This window comes from Gasterosteus aculeatus, chromosome 1 (genome assembly GCF_964276395.1).
Source record: "Gasterosteus aculeatus chromosome 1, fGasAcu3.hap1.1, whole genome shotgun sequence".
Taxonomy (NCBI): Eukaryota; Metazoa; Chordata; class Actinopteri; order Perciformes; family Gasterosteidae; genus Gasterosteus; species Gasterosteus aculeatus.
This window is the reverse complement of record NC_135688.1, coordinates 7,913,448-7,928,953: the sequence shown is the minus strand read 5'-3', so window position 1 is coordinate 7,928,953 and position 15,506 is coordinate 7,913,448. Positions and strand designations below refer to the sequence as shown.

General features: G+C 42.6%; 2 protein-coding genes across 4 annotated transcripts; one reads left to right on the top strand and one right to left on the bottom strand.

The window, feature by feature from the left end:
* The first annotated feature begins 1,254 nt into the window (after positions 1 to 1,254).
* On the top strand, positions 1,255 to 6,825 carry yif1b (Yip1 interacting factor homolog B (S. cerevisiae)). 2 transcript variants are annotated; one of them, XM_040171746.2, is made up of 8 exons: positions 1,255 to 1,550; positions 2,644 to 2,737; positions 2,953 to 3,082; positions 3,209 to 3,313; positions 3,563 to 3,699; positions 5,018 to 5,173; positions 5,306 to 5,399; positions 5,714 to 6,825. In XM_040171746.2, exons 1-8 carry the CDS (start codon positions 1,514 to 1,516, stop codon positions 5,867 to 5,869), a joined length of 909 nt encoding a protein of 302 aa, XP_040027680.2. In that variant the 5' UTR covers positions 1,255 to 1,513; the 3' UTR covers positions 5,870 to 6,825. The 2 variants fall into 2 exon arrangements, with proteins under 2 accessions (XP_040027680.2, XP_040027671.2); XM_040171737.2 differs by having other exon boundaries at positions 1,374 to 1,559.
* Positions 6,695 to 15,340, bottom strand: LOC120816223 (putative E3 ubiquitin-protein ligase HERC6). 2 transcript variants are annotated; one of them, XM_078105027.1, is made up of 24 exons: positions 15,080 to 15,340; positions 14,090 to 14,240; positions 13,916 to 13,992; positions 13,368 to 13,595; positions 13,035 to 13,126; positions 12,795 to 12,922; positions 12,437 to 12,591; positions 12,204 to 12,259; positions 11,964 to 12,055; positions 11,807 to 11,866; positions 11,591 to 11,687; positions 11,227 to 11,407; positions 10,512 to 10,663; positions 10,052 to 10,168; positions 9,832 to 9,936; positions 9,473 to 9,649; positions 9,105 to 9,245; positions 8,678 to 8,844; positions 8,513 to 8,576; positions 8,352 to 8,422; positions 8,092 to 8,275; positions 7,561 to 7,663; positions 7,166 to 7,417; positions 7,011 to 7,133 (listed from the first exon to the last, which is right to left on the bottom strand). In XM_078105027.1, the coding sequence occupies exons 1-23, from the start codon at positions 15,300 to 15,302 to the stop codon at positions 7,182 to 7,184; spliced, it is 3,057 nt and encodes a 1,018-aa protein (XP_077961153.1). In that variant the 5' UTR covers positions 15,303 to 15,340; the 3' UTR covers positions 7,011 to 7,133; positions 7,166 to 7,181. The 2 variants fall into 2 exon arrangements, with proteins under 2 accessions (XP_077961151.1, XP_077961153.1); XM_078105025.1 differs by having other exon boundaries at positions 6,695 to 7,417.
* Between the last annotated feature and the right edge of the window lie 166 nt (positions 15,341 to 15,506).

Below are 15,506 nucleotides of genomic sequence, written 5' to 3'. Positions count from 1 at the left end.
AACCAAATGAAAGTCCTCCAGAGAGCATGTAACATCGCCCAGTAAAAGGTCAAAGCGACTTATTATTCTACACAGTTGGGTCATTTTACAGCATTTGAAAGGCTGATACACTTTGCATCACTGAATGTAAGTGCTGTTTTTAATGGAGATTTAATGGAAACATGGCCACCGACTATTTTTGATTTAGTGCCCAGATATTTTAAGATGACCACATTTTTGGGTACAGTTGACAAAATCCGTGTCGGGAAAGATTGCTGCATTCAACTTTCACCTCGCTTCCCTTCTCTTTTTCACTCGGACACAATATTCTAACTTTTTCTAACTCAAACTTTTTTCTCTGGGATTCTTTAAAAAGCGGTTTCCAAATGAGAGGTAATGTCATTTTCCTACACATGACCATTTTCCCTTCCTAATCTCAAATCACTTTTCTTTACTAACAGACTAGAATTCGCAGGATATGATCAGTGTTGTCTGATCATTAAAACGTGGGGTAGATGGGGAAAAAATATGAATAAGAAACAAAATAATATCATTAAAGAATTGGATATTTATCATCATTATTTCCCCAATATCTATTTATTGACTTGTTTTGTTTGCAGTGTGTCGGTTTCTCACTGAAAAAAACAAGAATTACAATGGCAATGAATCGTTGCAATAACATTTAACTCTTAAGTACTCATAGGACCAAACAGCACTTCACGGAACTGCTAGTGTGACTGAGGACACCCTTGAATTAAAAAATAACTTAACAGCAAACAAGTAATAACTTCCCAGCAGCTCAGATTACATACAGCATTGCAGAGTGTTGCTAATTTGATTGAAAAGAAAGGTGTGTGCGGAGATCCCCAGTCACTGGTATTAGTCATTGTGACTAGTATTGTCTGTGTGGTCACAACAAGAAAATAAACTCTCCAAGACACATATGTCAATCTCACAGCCCGCCGGGGGGCGTCCAGTGTATGAAATAAGGGCAAATGTGGACCATGTAGGTCAGGAATATCATTCATTTAAATATGAAAGAGTAAAAAGAAGTTGTTTAAAAGACGGTGAGATGTTGCTGACAGGGTGAGTGAGCAGGAGCCAGAACAAAGTTCCTGTGGAGATAGACATTATAGAATTTAAGAATACAATATTTACCTCTCAAATGTAGTGAAGTAGAAATGCAAAAGAGCATATGTAAAATACATGCACCTAAAAAATACCAAAATAGGCAAAAATCAAGATGAACAGAAAGTGCTGTATTTCGCAATTGTTGGAGAAAAAGGAGAATGTAAACAGAAAAGGCACCGTGCAATTTAACCCAGGGCGAGTGGTTACGCTAGATGGCGATGTTCCTCTTACACGTTGGTTTGTAACCAATCAGCGAAACTAATAAGAGGAAGAAGAAGAACGCGTTTACTTCCGTGTAAAAGTTATGAATGACTCGTTCTGGCTCCGCCCTTTTGTGTAGCCGGCTAACTGTTAGCATCTGCATCTAAACTGACGGCTACTGCCACGATCAGGTTTTGTCCAAATGGATTACACACCAACTCAGAGCGGGTTCAGACAGCGTAAGTTACGTACGTGATTCTATCCATCAATTTGGTCTTTAATAAAAGCTAATATATCTGCTGGACGTGCACATTCTCTACTTGCTATTACCCCTCCGGAAAATGTCTTAACAAGGATTCAGCCGGTTTCGGCTAACGGCTAGCTAGATGACGTTGACCAACTGGTAAAAGCACAGACAATAAACATGTAGTTTATAGTTCCGCCACAGTCTAACGTCAGGTAATGTGGAAGAAATAATGCGCCAAATAAAGGGGGACCTTTGGCCTATAACTAGTCCCCAGAGGACTTCTAAACAGCAGGGTGTGTACATGCTAACTAGCTTGCCTACGTCACAGGTAGCTAGGCTAGCTGCGGGTAACCTGAGTTCCTGAGCCGGGGTCACTCGGGGGCGTTACATGTCTCTTGGTCCCTTCTGTGTGCTATTTTTACTATTTTTGACTATTTTAATGCTCGTTGCCTAATGATTTGTTTCTAGTGTTCAATCTAGGTTAGACTTTGGGACTTGATGGGTTTGTGTTTGTGTTTGTGTTTGTGTTTTTTATCGACTCCATCCATAAGCAGAATGTTGGACGTGTTTAAAGGCCACTGCCAATATATTTGCTTTAACGACACATCAAGTCCTCACAGCGAGGGTATCCGTACATCACCAAATGTAAACGAGCACATCAGAACAATGTTGACAGACTGTTTGAGAAGGTTTACACATTTTGAGTTTGCTTAAAGATGTTGGCTCTTCTGTGTTGGGACCTTATTCTTTGCCATTTAGGGAAAGGAGGTTTAAACTAAAACCATCTCGTGAGGGATGATGTAATCCGCCCTTGTGATAAAGCGTGTGATGAGGTTATTACTCCCTCAGGTGACGAATATAAAGAGATCTTTCTCCTGCACGAGGCATTCACACAGGGATTGGTGGATCCGTGACAGAATCAAAGTCTATTCTCTACACAAAGTGTTGCATTTCATATGTAACCGGTTTCATGTAACTGTGGATGCCTTGCATTTGCATCCTATAACATTTTTGAAAGCTCTACATATGTAAGTGATTGAAGAGGTCTAGAGGTCTGTTTGACACGACTCCCTCCTCTCTTCCAGAGCCCAATATGCGTCTGAGGAGCCCCGTGGACGGCTTACAGGGCAGCCAGCTGTTTGAGGATACGAGTGGAGCTGCACACGGACTGCACAGAGGGTACAAGTTGGAACAAGGCTGATGTTTTAAATATATGTATTGTCTTATTGTACTTTGTTACTATGATTTGGCACTACATAAAAAACAGTTATTTTTTGCAATCAGACAAATATAATTTTGAGTCCACTCATAAGATATCTGACTTTATGCATGTATTTATTTTAGCTGACACATGGATCATTTACTTTTTTCTTCTTCTTGTGATGTATTTGCAGCAACCAGCAGGCCGGGCCTCAAGCACCAGGGCTTTCCAGCCAGTCCATCCTGTCAGACCCCATGTCCAACATGGCCTTGGCATACGGAAGCTCACTAGCATCTCAGGGAAGGGAAATGGTGGACAAGAATGTAAGGCCGAGTCATTGACATCTTTTATTATTGCTTTCCAGAAATGAAGCGTAAGCCAGTTAATACATGAGGTCAAGGCTGGTGTAGCCTGAATAACGCGTGTGTCTGTGTGCTTGCTTGTTTCAGCTGGACAGGTTCATCCCAATTTCTAAGATGAAATATTACTTTGCTGTGGATACAGTGTACGTTGGGAAGAAGCTGGGCCTTCTAGTGTTCCCTTACATGCACGAGGTGAGTTTGTTTGCACCTTCTATACATACATGTTTCTGTATGATATGCCGCTTTGCACCACTAGAGGGGATCCTGCGCATGTGAGGCTTTCCTTATATTCTTATCTTCCTGTTTGTAGTTTCAATTTATTGGTGGAAATAAATAATCCAGGATATCAATGCGGTATAGCTATGCTACGAAATGATCTGTTTTGTTTTCTTTTGTCCGACAATGTCAAGTTGTAAGTGTGTGATCGTGTGTGTGTTGTAGAACTGGGAGGTGAGCTACCAGAAGGACACTCCTGTGGCTCCGCGCTTTGATGTGAACGCTCCCGATCTCTACATCCCCGCCATGGGCTTCATCACGTACGTCCTGGTGGCCGGACTGGCCCTCGGCACACAGAACAGGTGCATAATGACACACACGTCCGTGTTTTTAACAACAACACTGATACCAATTGTGAAAAAATGTTAATATGACTTACGATGCTTTATTTTCATTTTCCACCAACGCATTCTTAGTAAAAATGATTGAACATGCAAAATAATACCAATACAAATTGAATTAGTGGGTTGAAATTATCCTAAATTTGAAGTGGTTGTATATACTCTGGTAATTATGCACCACCTCTCAGTGACAGCACACTACATTTAACGTGTAATGGAGAATTCCATTCAGCGGTTCCCAAACTCAAGAATGCCACGGCCCACTTTGAAATCTGAAAATCTTTGGCGGCCCACCCAAACCTTTAATCACAACTCTGATCAAAACATAAACTATGGATGATTAAATGACCTTAATAATTTAACCGATTAAAAATGTATTAACCGACAATGTATGTTTGCCGGAGCTCATGTGCCGTGTTTTCCGCACAATAAGACCCATAAGATACTGCAGTCAAACGTTTGACGTCGGGGTGGGTGGATGAGGGGGGGATGTGGAGACGGTGCTTTCAGGGTCCGATTGATGCTGCGGGGTGCGTCCGCTCCCGCCGCCCCCCTCGCCATCCACGCCTTAAATCTTCAGCTGCTCTCCAGCCGCGCCGCCTGCCAAGGGCTCCTGTTAGAATAACTTATTTTCCCGGTTAAGATGGTTCAGCTACTTTAAAGAAAAGGGCGCCGTCTCTCGCTCTTTAATCTCATGAAGTGCTCGGCGAGAACGACAGCTTTTTTTCTCCGACGTGCCCTGAAACAAGCTCCATATCCCACGCGCTTGAGCGCCGCTCAGCATCTCGCCGTCGTAGACCGAGCTTTGGCGTGTTCGGCAGAGCGCCTTGAGCGCCGCGTACAACCAGTATGGATCAACCGATTAACCAATTGATCCGTATATGAGGCGCTCCGGATTATAAGGCGTATTTAAAGGCTTTTAAGTGCGCCTTGGAGTGTGGAAAATTCAGTATATTTACTTTAATACTACAAGAGGGTGCCCCATTTGACATTGTTTTGTTTGGCGGCGCCTTTTGTTGAACAACGACAGGCGGACTATGACAGCCGTTTCGAGCGAGAACCTTATAGTTTTATTAATCTGTTCGTTTAAATTGTTTGTGCTTCATCAATTAATGTTTTACATAAAGTGTCGCATCATAAATATTTTGACTTAACTTTTCAAAATTTAAAATTAAAACCCTTTTTATTTATTTATTGTAAATGACCTCTCGCGGCCCACACTTTGGGAATCGCTGCTATATATAAATCTAAAAACACTATAATATTGTCCGTCCTACAGGTTTTCTCCAGAGCTGCTGGGCGTTCAGGCCAGCTCGGCGTTGGTGTGGCTGATAATGGAAGTCCTGGCGGTCCTGCTGTCCCTCTACCTTGTGACCGTCAACACCGACCTCACGACCATTGACCTGCTGGCCTTTTCCGGCTATAAATATGTTGGGTAAGCAAAGCAGCGTTCTACGTTCCCTTTGTCATCACCGGGTCTGCTGCCCCTCTCCTCCTCTCAGTAGTGGCTGTGTGGATCTTAGACCTCACCTGTAAATGTGCGTGCGTCTCTCTTCTGTTTCCCCAGGATGATCGTAGGAGTCGTAGCGGGCCTGTTGTTTGGGAAGCCGGCGTACTACCTCGCTCTACTGTGGTGTTGTGCAGCCATCTTTGTCTTCATGGTGAGTATGCAAGCGTCTCCTTACTCTCGAGAGTTCAAGTTGCTGATCTTGCTTGACGTAGTTTGCATTTTCAAATGATTGAAAACAGTCAAATGCTTTTAAACCACACGGAATTGTATTGTCTTTGTTACACATACTGATACACGCATCAGAGACACCTGCACATTCTAATGCAATTTAATTAAGTCTTTTTTTTTTTTTTGGGCCGACGTTTCTGGAAATGTGTTAATTAAATACTGTTTACTATTACGGTCACAGCCAAGACGCGTCGCTTCAATGCTTGATTTGAATATTGAATTTGTGTCGCTCCTCAGATCAGGACCCTGCGTCTGAAGCTGTTGTCTGAGGCGGCGGCAGAGGGGAGACTGGTGAGAGGAACCAGGAACCAGCTGAGGATGTACCTCACCATGTCGATAGCAGCGGCACAGCCCGTCTTCATGTACTGGCTCACCTACCACCTCGTCAGATAAAACCCACACTCACCCATCGTGTAGATGGACTCTGCTCAATGCCATCGTATCCACCTTCAACGCTCAAGAACACACACACACATACGAGGAGCTGGACTTGTACGAAACGCACAACCGAAATTGTCTGGAAAATATCCCATCGCCTCGCAGACGTTGAGTCAGACGCACATCATGTGTCCATGGAGCCAAAGCAACGCGTGCTACATGGCGTTTAGTAGACGAGTGGAGGCACGGCTGCCTTTTCTCTCACAGCCCGCCGTCGTCAGTGTGTCTGTTTTTATGTAAAGTCCTCCATGTACAGAAATGTAAATGAGCTAGAAGTTGGTTTTCTATTCGTTGTAATTGTTTGTTGATTGTGTTTTTTTAGTAGTATTTAAGTATGCTTGCGTACAGCGAAAGTATTATCACACACGTTGCTCTGGACTGATATTTAATGTGTTTTTTCTGAGCCGACTAAAGAAAGCACACTGACCTCATAGAAACCGTCCGTTTAATGACAAGAAAGAAGTCTAATGCAGGTTTGAAAATGTTTCCCGGCTGAGAGAAATACCTGTTTTGTCATTGTTGGATCTGGAAACGAGGGTCTTTTTTTCAAGAATAGAAACAACTGTTTATAAGCCACGACATGAAGGTGTAAAGGTCGCAAATAAATGTCAAGTTGACTATATATCCTTTTTAGAAACTGAGTAAATTATTTAGAGCTTTTCAAATTGAAAGATGAAAAAGACAACCGTGGTCTTTTTCCGGGAAAAGTATGTCAAATACGCTTGTGCTTGTAAAATAATCCAATGAGTTTTTTTTATGGTTGCCAATGTCAGATCAAACCAGGGTGGAATCACATTTATTTAAATTAAGTCTGGAAGCTTTTCAAAATTCAAGAATTTACATTTTCACCCAAATGTAATAATCATTGACGATTTTCATACACAATTGCCAATAAAACATTTTTCCAATTATTTTGATTGAGTACTCATTTAAATAGAAATCCTGAATTTGCAGCATCTCATTGCAACAGTTTTTTTTTTAAATATCGTGGAAAAAGTAAACAATTCCTCACTGTCAGTTCTAAGCTTTCAGCCCACTCTATCACATTGACAATGACATGTGGTTAGAAACGAATAAATAAAATAACTTTCAAGCCAGTATTGAAGAAAAGTATATTGTGGGTTCAATAGGTTACATTCATTTTGTGTTTTCCTTCATCACACAAACCCTGTCTCTTTTCTCTATAATTGTTAAAATATATGACTATATATATATATATATATATATATATATATATATATATATATATATTGAAAGCTGAGGGACTTCATTCTGTAGTATCTACGTTCTTCCAGAAGCCTCTGTTGTGATTAATAGCCCTGAGAAGCCGGGTCTTCATCGTCCTCTCCACCGGGTACCTCTGGTACATGGGCAGTAAGAGCAGGCAGTGGCAGGTGAGGGATTCTGGCAGGTGGATCTCGGAGGCGTTGGGGAGGACAGCGACTCGCATCTTGATGCTCTCCATTCCCAGGAAGGGGACCCGGTCGCATCCTGTGACGAACACTGGCGACAAAAGCAAATTAAAAGACAACGACAAGAAAAAACCTTCAAATGCTTCTCTCAGCTGGAATAGATAGAGACTTCCTCTTTACGCTTGAGTCAAACTTAACTAGACATATCAAGAACAATCACTGTATAATACTTACAGAGGAACTTTTTCTTTTCCTCTGCTGTCAGGTCCTCAAACACCTCCCAGAAGGTCACGATGGTTGGATGGAGGTCGTGGTATTCTCCATCATAAACAGTGTTCTGTTTGGAAACACAGATGTGGATTTTACAATAGAATTAACAGGGTAGTTTTACGTCTTTACTCCATAACATTCGTCTGACAGCCAGTTGCCTACTTTTGTAATATGTCAAAGACTATTTGAGAGTGTTTCCCAAGTTGTGTGGCTTGTAAATCAAATTCAGCAACATGGTTTTCAATTTTATGTCCTATGTTAGTCTGTATTAATGGTTTGTTTAAAGTTATGCTGTGTGCTGACGAACATTAAATCACTTCTTGTTGTGTTCAGGTGGTAAAAACTGCTCATTTATTCCTGTTTTTGGATTCTTTCCTAATGTATTTTGGTTTTAAACAAGACTCCTATCTCTAAAATTAGTGCATAACAATAAATCCCGGGATCTTCATTTCTGACTCTTCGAGATACAAAAGGAAAAAGCTTTTTCGGGCGCACCTGCTTTAACACCTCCCAGTCGTAGTTTTCTTGGCCCACCGTCACTGATTGCAACTCCTCGGGCTGAAAGAACTCCACCACATCGATGTCACACACTTTGAAGAAGCCCTTCTTAAAAGCTTCAAACACTCCCTCCACGGATTTGTTGAAGGCATAGTTGATGCAGGCGTCTACGAACTCTCTCCTGTGAAGAAAAATAGTCAAAAGATCCAGACAGACTAAATCTGTGCTGCTTTCAGATCGCATGTGTGTAATCGTACTTGTTTGTCCCCGTGACAAGTTTTCCAGGTTCCGTTGGATCAAGCTCAACGTCTTCACCCCCCCAGGGCATCTGTGAACAATAGTGAGCACAGGCAGAAACAATTAGAATATAGCAGAAACTCGTGCAGGCGTCACTCTGACTGTGCCTCAACAAACCTACAGCGAAAGGAAGCTCCATCGCTTCGACTTCATCGGGGGTGTAGTCCAACATGCACCTCCAAGACCTGAAGACAAAGGTGTCACCGATTAAGTGTTGCAAATAAAAACAACCAAACAGTTGTGCACAAAGTCCTTTCCAAAACAATAAATAAGTAGGAAATCTTACTCTGCCATGACAGGTTCAAACTCCTTCATGTCGTCCAGTGAGGGTTTGACTTTGAGCAGCTTCTTGAAGAGGACCAGCGGGAATGGCATGTGGATGATGTTGTGGTTGTAGAGAGCCAGTCCACACAGAACGCCAAACAGGAAGTAAGTCTTCTCCTCAACCTTTGGCTGGTTGGTTGATACCAAACACATGCATTCGATTAGGGACTATTGCCGTCTAAGTTTTCACAGGGCGATGAGGTCAAATGCACATTTTATGTTGCTGAAACACATTCAAGTTGTACAATCAACCTCATTTCCTCACACTTTTAAAAAGCACCAATATAGACCGATTCAATCAAGTTGAGGGATTTGTTCAGTGCTCACCAAAAGGGATTACCAAATGCAAGAATTGAATACATGTTTAGTATTGTATTTTCTGGTCCTACCTTGGGAGGAAACCAAGCCAGAGTGTTGCTCTCATTGTACATGATCATGTCAGACTCAGGAGCCGTCAGATCCTCAAACACGTGCAGGAAGAAGTCTCGTTTGTTGACGTTCATCAACTTCCGGTCGTCAGCAAATAACACCTAGGAAGGATTGAATAGAATCCTCCGAGTGTCCGTCACCGCAAACAGAATCACAATCCTCTCTAATGAACAGCTTTGTATTATTACTTGACTGAGAACTCGCCTTCACACAGTCCCGCTACAAGCAACACACACATTTTGAACTTTAGTGAAACTAAGATTGCGGAATAAGCCCTTTTAATAAATTGAAATATAAAGTAATGGCTCAGCGGGGATGCTGTGCTCACCAAGAGCTCCCTTTTGAAAGCGCAGTGGTCGGCGGCCGCGAGCTGCCTGAAGGTGTCCTCGACCAGGTGAGTTCGTCTCAGGGTGAGCTGGAAGACCGGGGCCGCCGATTCTGATACATCCAACGGCAACGTCTCAGGACAGCGCGAGGCCACGTGATAAGCGATACGTTCTGCATCCTGTAATCACACAACCCTTCTTTATAAAAGCATCGCACAGCCAGAAAGCTATTTTATTGAAATTATACAGTGCAAGTTAAATGTGTTGCTCAAATTAAGAAAAAAATGAAAGCCATATTATGCTGATTGCTATTCGTCGAGTTAATGATTTCAAATGGTCTGTTTTCCATCACATAGTGTACCTTCACAATGCTTGCAAAGATGTTAAAGGCCGCCGCCTTGTAAACCAGGGGGAGCAGGAACGGGTAGCGGCAGAAAATGGCGGGTCTGTTGTCGTCGTCGTCGTCCTTAAATATAAAGGTAATAATTTCAGGAAAAAAATGTCCGTTAGAAAAGGTACAGCACTCAGGAATAAGGTTCACTGCAACAATATCAACAGTTTATTCTTTGCTCTGTTTTTACCTCAGTCTTAAACTGAGTCCAAAGAGGGACATCCTGGAATGCGTTGACATTTGTACAGATTTCATCCACATAAAAGGTGCTCAGTGGGACTTTGTAAGACTTTCCAGTTTTGTTTGCCTGTGAAAAAAAATAGTAATATCAGCCAAAAAGGACTTGCAAAACTGTCAGGCGATCAATAGTAAATAACGCTGTGAGACTGATGTTGATTCTGATCATCCTCAAAGCAGGATGATCAGAATCAACCAATTGGAAAATCCCTTAGCTGGATTCTTTGACCAGCACAGAGCTGAACCACCTCTAAACCCTATAATATAGATTATGGGTCCAAATCTGTTTTAAGAGCTTATTCCAAGGACAAATGATTTCCTTTTGTCTCAAAAGTAGGTCGTAATAGTTGTGCCACTGAAGCCACTAGATTGGCTTCAGTTTGAAGATTGTAATAAAAACAGGCAGCACTGACTTTGTAGAGCAGCTTGAGGACTTCCAGCAGGTATTTGACTCCGGGGTTGTGAGTCGCCAGGAGTCCATTTCTCAGCATGAAGGCGAGGGCCTTTCTGAACACCACAATGTGTCTCATTAGTGTGGCGGGTTTCAGGGAAGACCACTTGCGTCCTGAAGATTGAAAAAACAAAACAATGTCGGACTTACACGGGTACGTGGAGATCACACAGAGACAAGTTTGACAACCTACTGCATCTGAAGCATTTAGCTCCTTCTTTAAGTTATTAATCTGGAACAATTAACGATTGGAACGATTGGGGACGGTTGTGTTCGTTGCGTTTGGTTTTGCTGATAAAAAAAAGTGTATTCATGCTATTAAACTGAAACCTATTAGAAAATGTTCTCAACCTTTAAGTCATTTACTTGCTATGTCTTTTTGAGGTTATTATTTGTAACATAACTATAATCTGCAAACATAATTAAAACAAAATTAAAAAACACAATACATTGTTCTCACTTTATTAAAATGATTTAAATTGTAGGGAAGATAATAAACAAAAAACTGACGATAGGTTAATATAGGTTAGTGTAATGTTACATATTTTAATCCGTAAGGCAATATTTAATATTTAGTGAGATTTGTCAAAAGCGTAGAGTAAGCTCAAGGAGCATCATGTTTTCCCACAGCTGTCAATAAAATAATACAAAAGTTAATCTTTGCTGTAGTTGTTTACTCAGTATTTCCAGAGTCTTCTCTTGCAGATCTGCGATGATGATCGCCAGCGGCAACACGACAGTCATCACACTGGAGTCCTCTTGGAAAAGGGGACACGTCAGCAGAACCAAGAGGATCTCCGGGGATTTTAGGGCAGTTCTTGATGCAAAAAGCAACTCAAGCAGGTAATTAAACTGGACCTGCATGGAAAATACATATATGATGGAAATGTTCACACGGCATCTAATCTAAATCCCTTTAATCTACCAGATTAAAGTCGGGTAAATTATTATAGAAGGGCTTTCCTCATTCATTCAACGGTTAAACCAACAGAATAAATGAGCTGCGGGATGCATGCAAATAGTGACATCGATGTGCATTACGTGTTGTTTGATCCATGGTGTTGCCAGCAGCTGGTCGAACGCTCTGGTGGCTGCGTCGAGGTCCACAGATAAGACGTCTGCCGCGGACGGAGGCCCGCTGACGCCAAAAGCAAAGCATTAGAACAAAGTAGTTTGATTCTCAAGCTGCCTCTCAGAATATTAACATTATTGCTGAGTTGGCAACTAAAGGAGTGAACAAAAGTAAAAAGGACTCACGCAGACTTTGTGAAACTTGCAACCAGACTGGAACTCGTCAGAAACATTGAAGATATTTCTCTGTTGAATTAACACAGAGGGTACGTTACAAACACTGTTACTGTTTCAGTTGTGCAGCTACATCATTAAAAACACGATGCAGATATGAAAAAAGGACCTCTTTGCCTCTGCGTTGCCATGTCTCATCAACAGCCATTTTTGCAGTTTTGCTTCATCAAGACGCCCAGTTATCTGTCCCCGGTCCACGCTCTTAAATGACAGATTTTAATCATTTTATTTCAAAGTTCAAGGTTTAAACAGTTTAACACAAATGTTTGTATTCTTAACTTATCAAATCCGGGTATATTTATTCTGAAATCCGGAAGAACAATGAGTCTTTATCAGAGGTTTGCGTTACCTGTGTCGGCAAAGTGAAAGTGAAGTTTGTGTTCCACCCAGCTGATATTTGCAAGTCTGCTTGAACAAATAAAACATATTCACAATCAGCATTTAAATCTGCTCATATAACTGTTGAAGAAAAAGTACCATCTTCCACCTCAAAACTTGGACCAATGTTCTTTGGCAGACATGTAACATCCTCACATGCATCTCCTGGGATAGTTAAGCAACATCCTTTCTACAGATGCAAACCTGTGGGTACGCCGGCTGCGCTGTCAGTGGTCCATGGCAATTGTACCAGAGTGGGGGTTAGACTGTCCTCTGGCCTTCCAGTCCCCATTTGACCTTTGGATCCATTGCCAAAAGCCCACAGCTGGCCAGAGGTGCCCAAAACCAGAGTGTGACGTCTGAGAGACAAAAACAACTGTGATTTTTATGTTGCAATTCATGAAGTCAAAGTATTTCAACCAGGCGTCCCAAGTTATATATTCATATATGATTTTACGATGCCAAAATAAAGGGACAGCAAAGATGCCAACAGACATTAAATCACATGGGCATTTTCTGTAGGTGTCGTCAAGATGCAAAGGCCTTTTTTCCTGGTTTTCACCTGCCACATGAAATCTGAGAGGCGGATCCGTCGAGACGGTCGACCAGCCGGGGAGTCACTTCATCAGCAGAGGAGTCGTGACCGAGCTGACCGCAGCTTCCCTCTCCAAAAGTGAAAACCTCGCCCTCCTAGACACGGCAGTGGAACACAAGATCACGTACGGCGACGTGCCGGGACTCTTCGGCATCTTTACGAAGTGATGTTCAGTGATTGAACTAAGTCGGAAGATGTATTTCGTACCTGTGTTAACACAGCGGAGTGCGCCTCTCCACAGCTGATGAAGGAGACACCCAGAGGCCTCAGGGCAGGTACCATACAGATGTTGAACCTGCCTGTTAAAGATTATGGGAAATGGAACAAAACAAAGGTGCTGACCAAAAAATTGTACATTTAGTAATCGCAGAAAAATAAGGACGGAATACAGTAAAAAAAAAAAAAAAAAAAGTTCACTTTGTATGAACACACAAAGGGAACTTTTTGCCTGCAGCTGGTGCAGATTGGCGCAACATCGACCGATCGGCTCCGCTTCGGTATTCTGACAAAAGTGAGTGAGTGAAAGAAGAAAATGTGTACCCTTCTCATCCACCCTGTTGAGCCCCAGCTGGCCAGATTGATTGGCCCCACAGCAGTACACCAGGCCTGGGAGCGTGAGGAACAAAGTGTGGGACGCTCCGGCCGAAATCTGGGTGACCGCCACGCCGACCAGAGCGCAGACCAGGTCTGGTACGAGCTGCAGCGGAACCTCCTTCCCCAGGCCCAGCTGACCGTGACTGTTCAAGCCCCAAGAGAAGACGTCGCCTCCTTTAAGTGGGAAAATAAGGATTAGAAAACATTTAATATCTATAAAGTTTATTAAACAGGTCAGGAAGCTGGTACCGGTACCCGCTTGGATGATGAGTGCCAAAGTGGAGGAATGTAAAAGGTCTTTTTCTCAAATTGACTTCATTTGTAAACCTGCAGCTGTGTTTTCTTGAAGCTCTTAACTAAAGTACATTTACTTTGCACGCTGTCATGCCTGAGGGGAATGGCAAAACTGGATTTGGCACATTGATATAGTGGCATATAAAAACCAAAAACCCAAAACGTTGCTACGTTACACATGAGTAAACATTACAAGTTACCTTTAGTTAGCGCCAGGGAGTGGGAGCTCCCACAAGCAACTTGAATCACCGGTATCGGCAGAGGCATCGTCACCCGACTGCAGGTTGATCAGACAGTAATCCGTTAACTTTAAAAAGGCTTTGCTTACTTTCAGCGGCAAGCGTGAACACGTGTTCCATACAGTGAAACCTCGCCTCAGTTTGTTGCAGAGAAGATTTGGTGAAACGCCTCGCTTTCCGCCGTCTCCGGCCCCCCAGGAGAACACCTGTCCAGATGCACACACAGCCAGGCAGTGGTCCTGACCGCAGGCTATGGAGACCACTTTGCCCAGCCCCTCCACCCGACCTTACACAGGAGGACAGGCAGGGGACAGGTTGACAAACGTGGTACATTCAATCAAGGACACACGCAGATTTCATGTCCCGAGCGGTGATCTTATCTCAACTGACACGTCATACACACAACTTGTGTACAAAGGATGCAGGTGTAGTGTTGTGTTGTTTTGACAAAACCCTCCCTTCTTATCACGACGTGACATTTTCCAACATTGCTTAAAATGTGTTATAATATATACAAAGTAGAACGAGTGACGTTGCTTAAGAACAATAGTGGGACGTAAATGTGACTTATTTTTAGTCACTTGAGTATTTTAATTTTAAGATCATTTATACCTTCAACTAAATACATTTAAAAGATGCAGCACGTTACTTTCAAAAGAAGATTTCCCATCAAACATGAAATCAGCAGTTAACTGTAATAAAATAACTGCACGATAAGTAATAGATTGTATAATTATAGTCATTATCAGTAATAGTCGCAATGTCTGTTATCAAGAGTGCAGTAGAATAAATCATTTGACTTCAATGGTCTCAATAATTTCCAATAACGCAACGTAATCTGTTGATGACGTATACAAACTTTTAATTCATAATATTAATGTCGATCATTTCCGGCATCACTCGAACTTAACGCAAGATATAAGCCTCAGTTAACTTTCCTTAAGAGAGAAACGAAACCGAAACTTAATCAGCTTGCGCTTTGTGTTGTTATTGTTATTATTGTTATATTGGTATTCAAGGAATGCAATTTCGACTCAGTGGCTCTCAGCAAACACTGTTTCGTGTCGCCACCGATCCTGCTTTAAACCCAACAGTCCCCAGAGGCGACTTCTGTTTTAACATCACCTGGCGTCTTTCCATCCTTATTCGCCGTCTTTCGTCCAAGTTGTCCCCGCGAGTTGTGTCCACAGGACAAAACGCCTCCGTCCCCGGTGAGGAATAAAGTGCACTGGTCCCCGCAGCAGATCTGGGTAATGACCCCGGGCACCGTCCACGAAGCCGGACTCAGGGCGTCCCGGGGACCGAACTGTCCGCTGGCGCTGTCTCCCCAGCAGAGCAGCCGCGACATGTCTCCGCTCAGTGGGACTGGAGCGGCTGCTTAAGGCGGCTTTTTATCTCGCGGGGTGCTGCCTTCACGTGCTGCCGGCGGTCTTTACAAGATGGGAATAAATATGCCTCGCGGCTATTTGTTCTTTGCTGGTGTGGTAGCATATTGAGTTAGTGTATAACGTGATAATTAACTCTGTGTTTAGGTGTAGTTATTAACGTACTT

Coding starts and splice junctions, on each gene's coding strand:
- LOC120816223 (XM_078105025.1), bottom strand. CDS start 15,302: ATGTCGCGGCTGCTCTGCTGGGGAGACAGCGCCAGCGGACAGTTCGGT. Junction 12,592..12,794: donor TCTCAGATTTCATGTGGCAG/GTGAAAACCAGG, acceptor TTTGTCTCTCAG/ACGTCACACTCTGGTTTTGG. Junction 11,408..11,590: donor CACCATGGATCAAACAACAC/GTAATGCACATC, acceptor TTTTCCATGCAG/GTCCAGTTTAATTACCTGCT.
- yif1b (XM_040171737.2), top strand. CDS start 1,514: ATGGATTACACACCAACTCAGAGCGGGTTCAGACAGCGTAAGTTAC. Junction 3,083..3,208: donor GGGAAATGGTGGACAAGAAT/GTAAGGCCGAGT, acceptor TGCTTGTTTCAG/CTGGACAGGTTCATCCCAAT. Junction 5,400..5,713: donor CAGCCATCTTTGTCTTCATG/GTGAGTATGCAA, acceptor GTCGCTCCTCAG/ATCAGGACCCTGCGTCTGAA.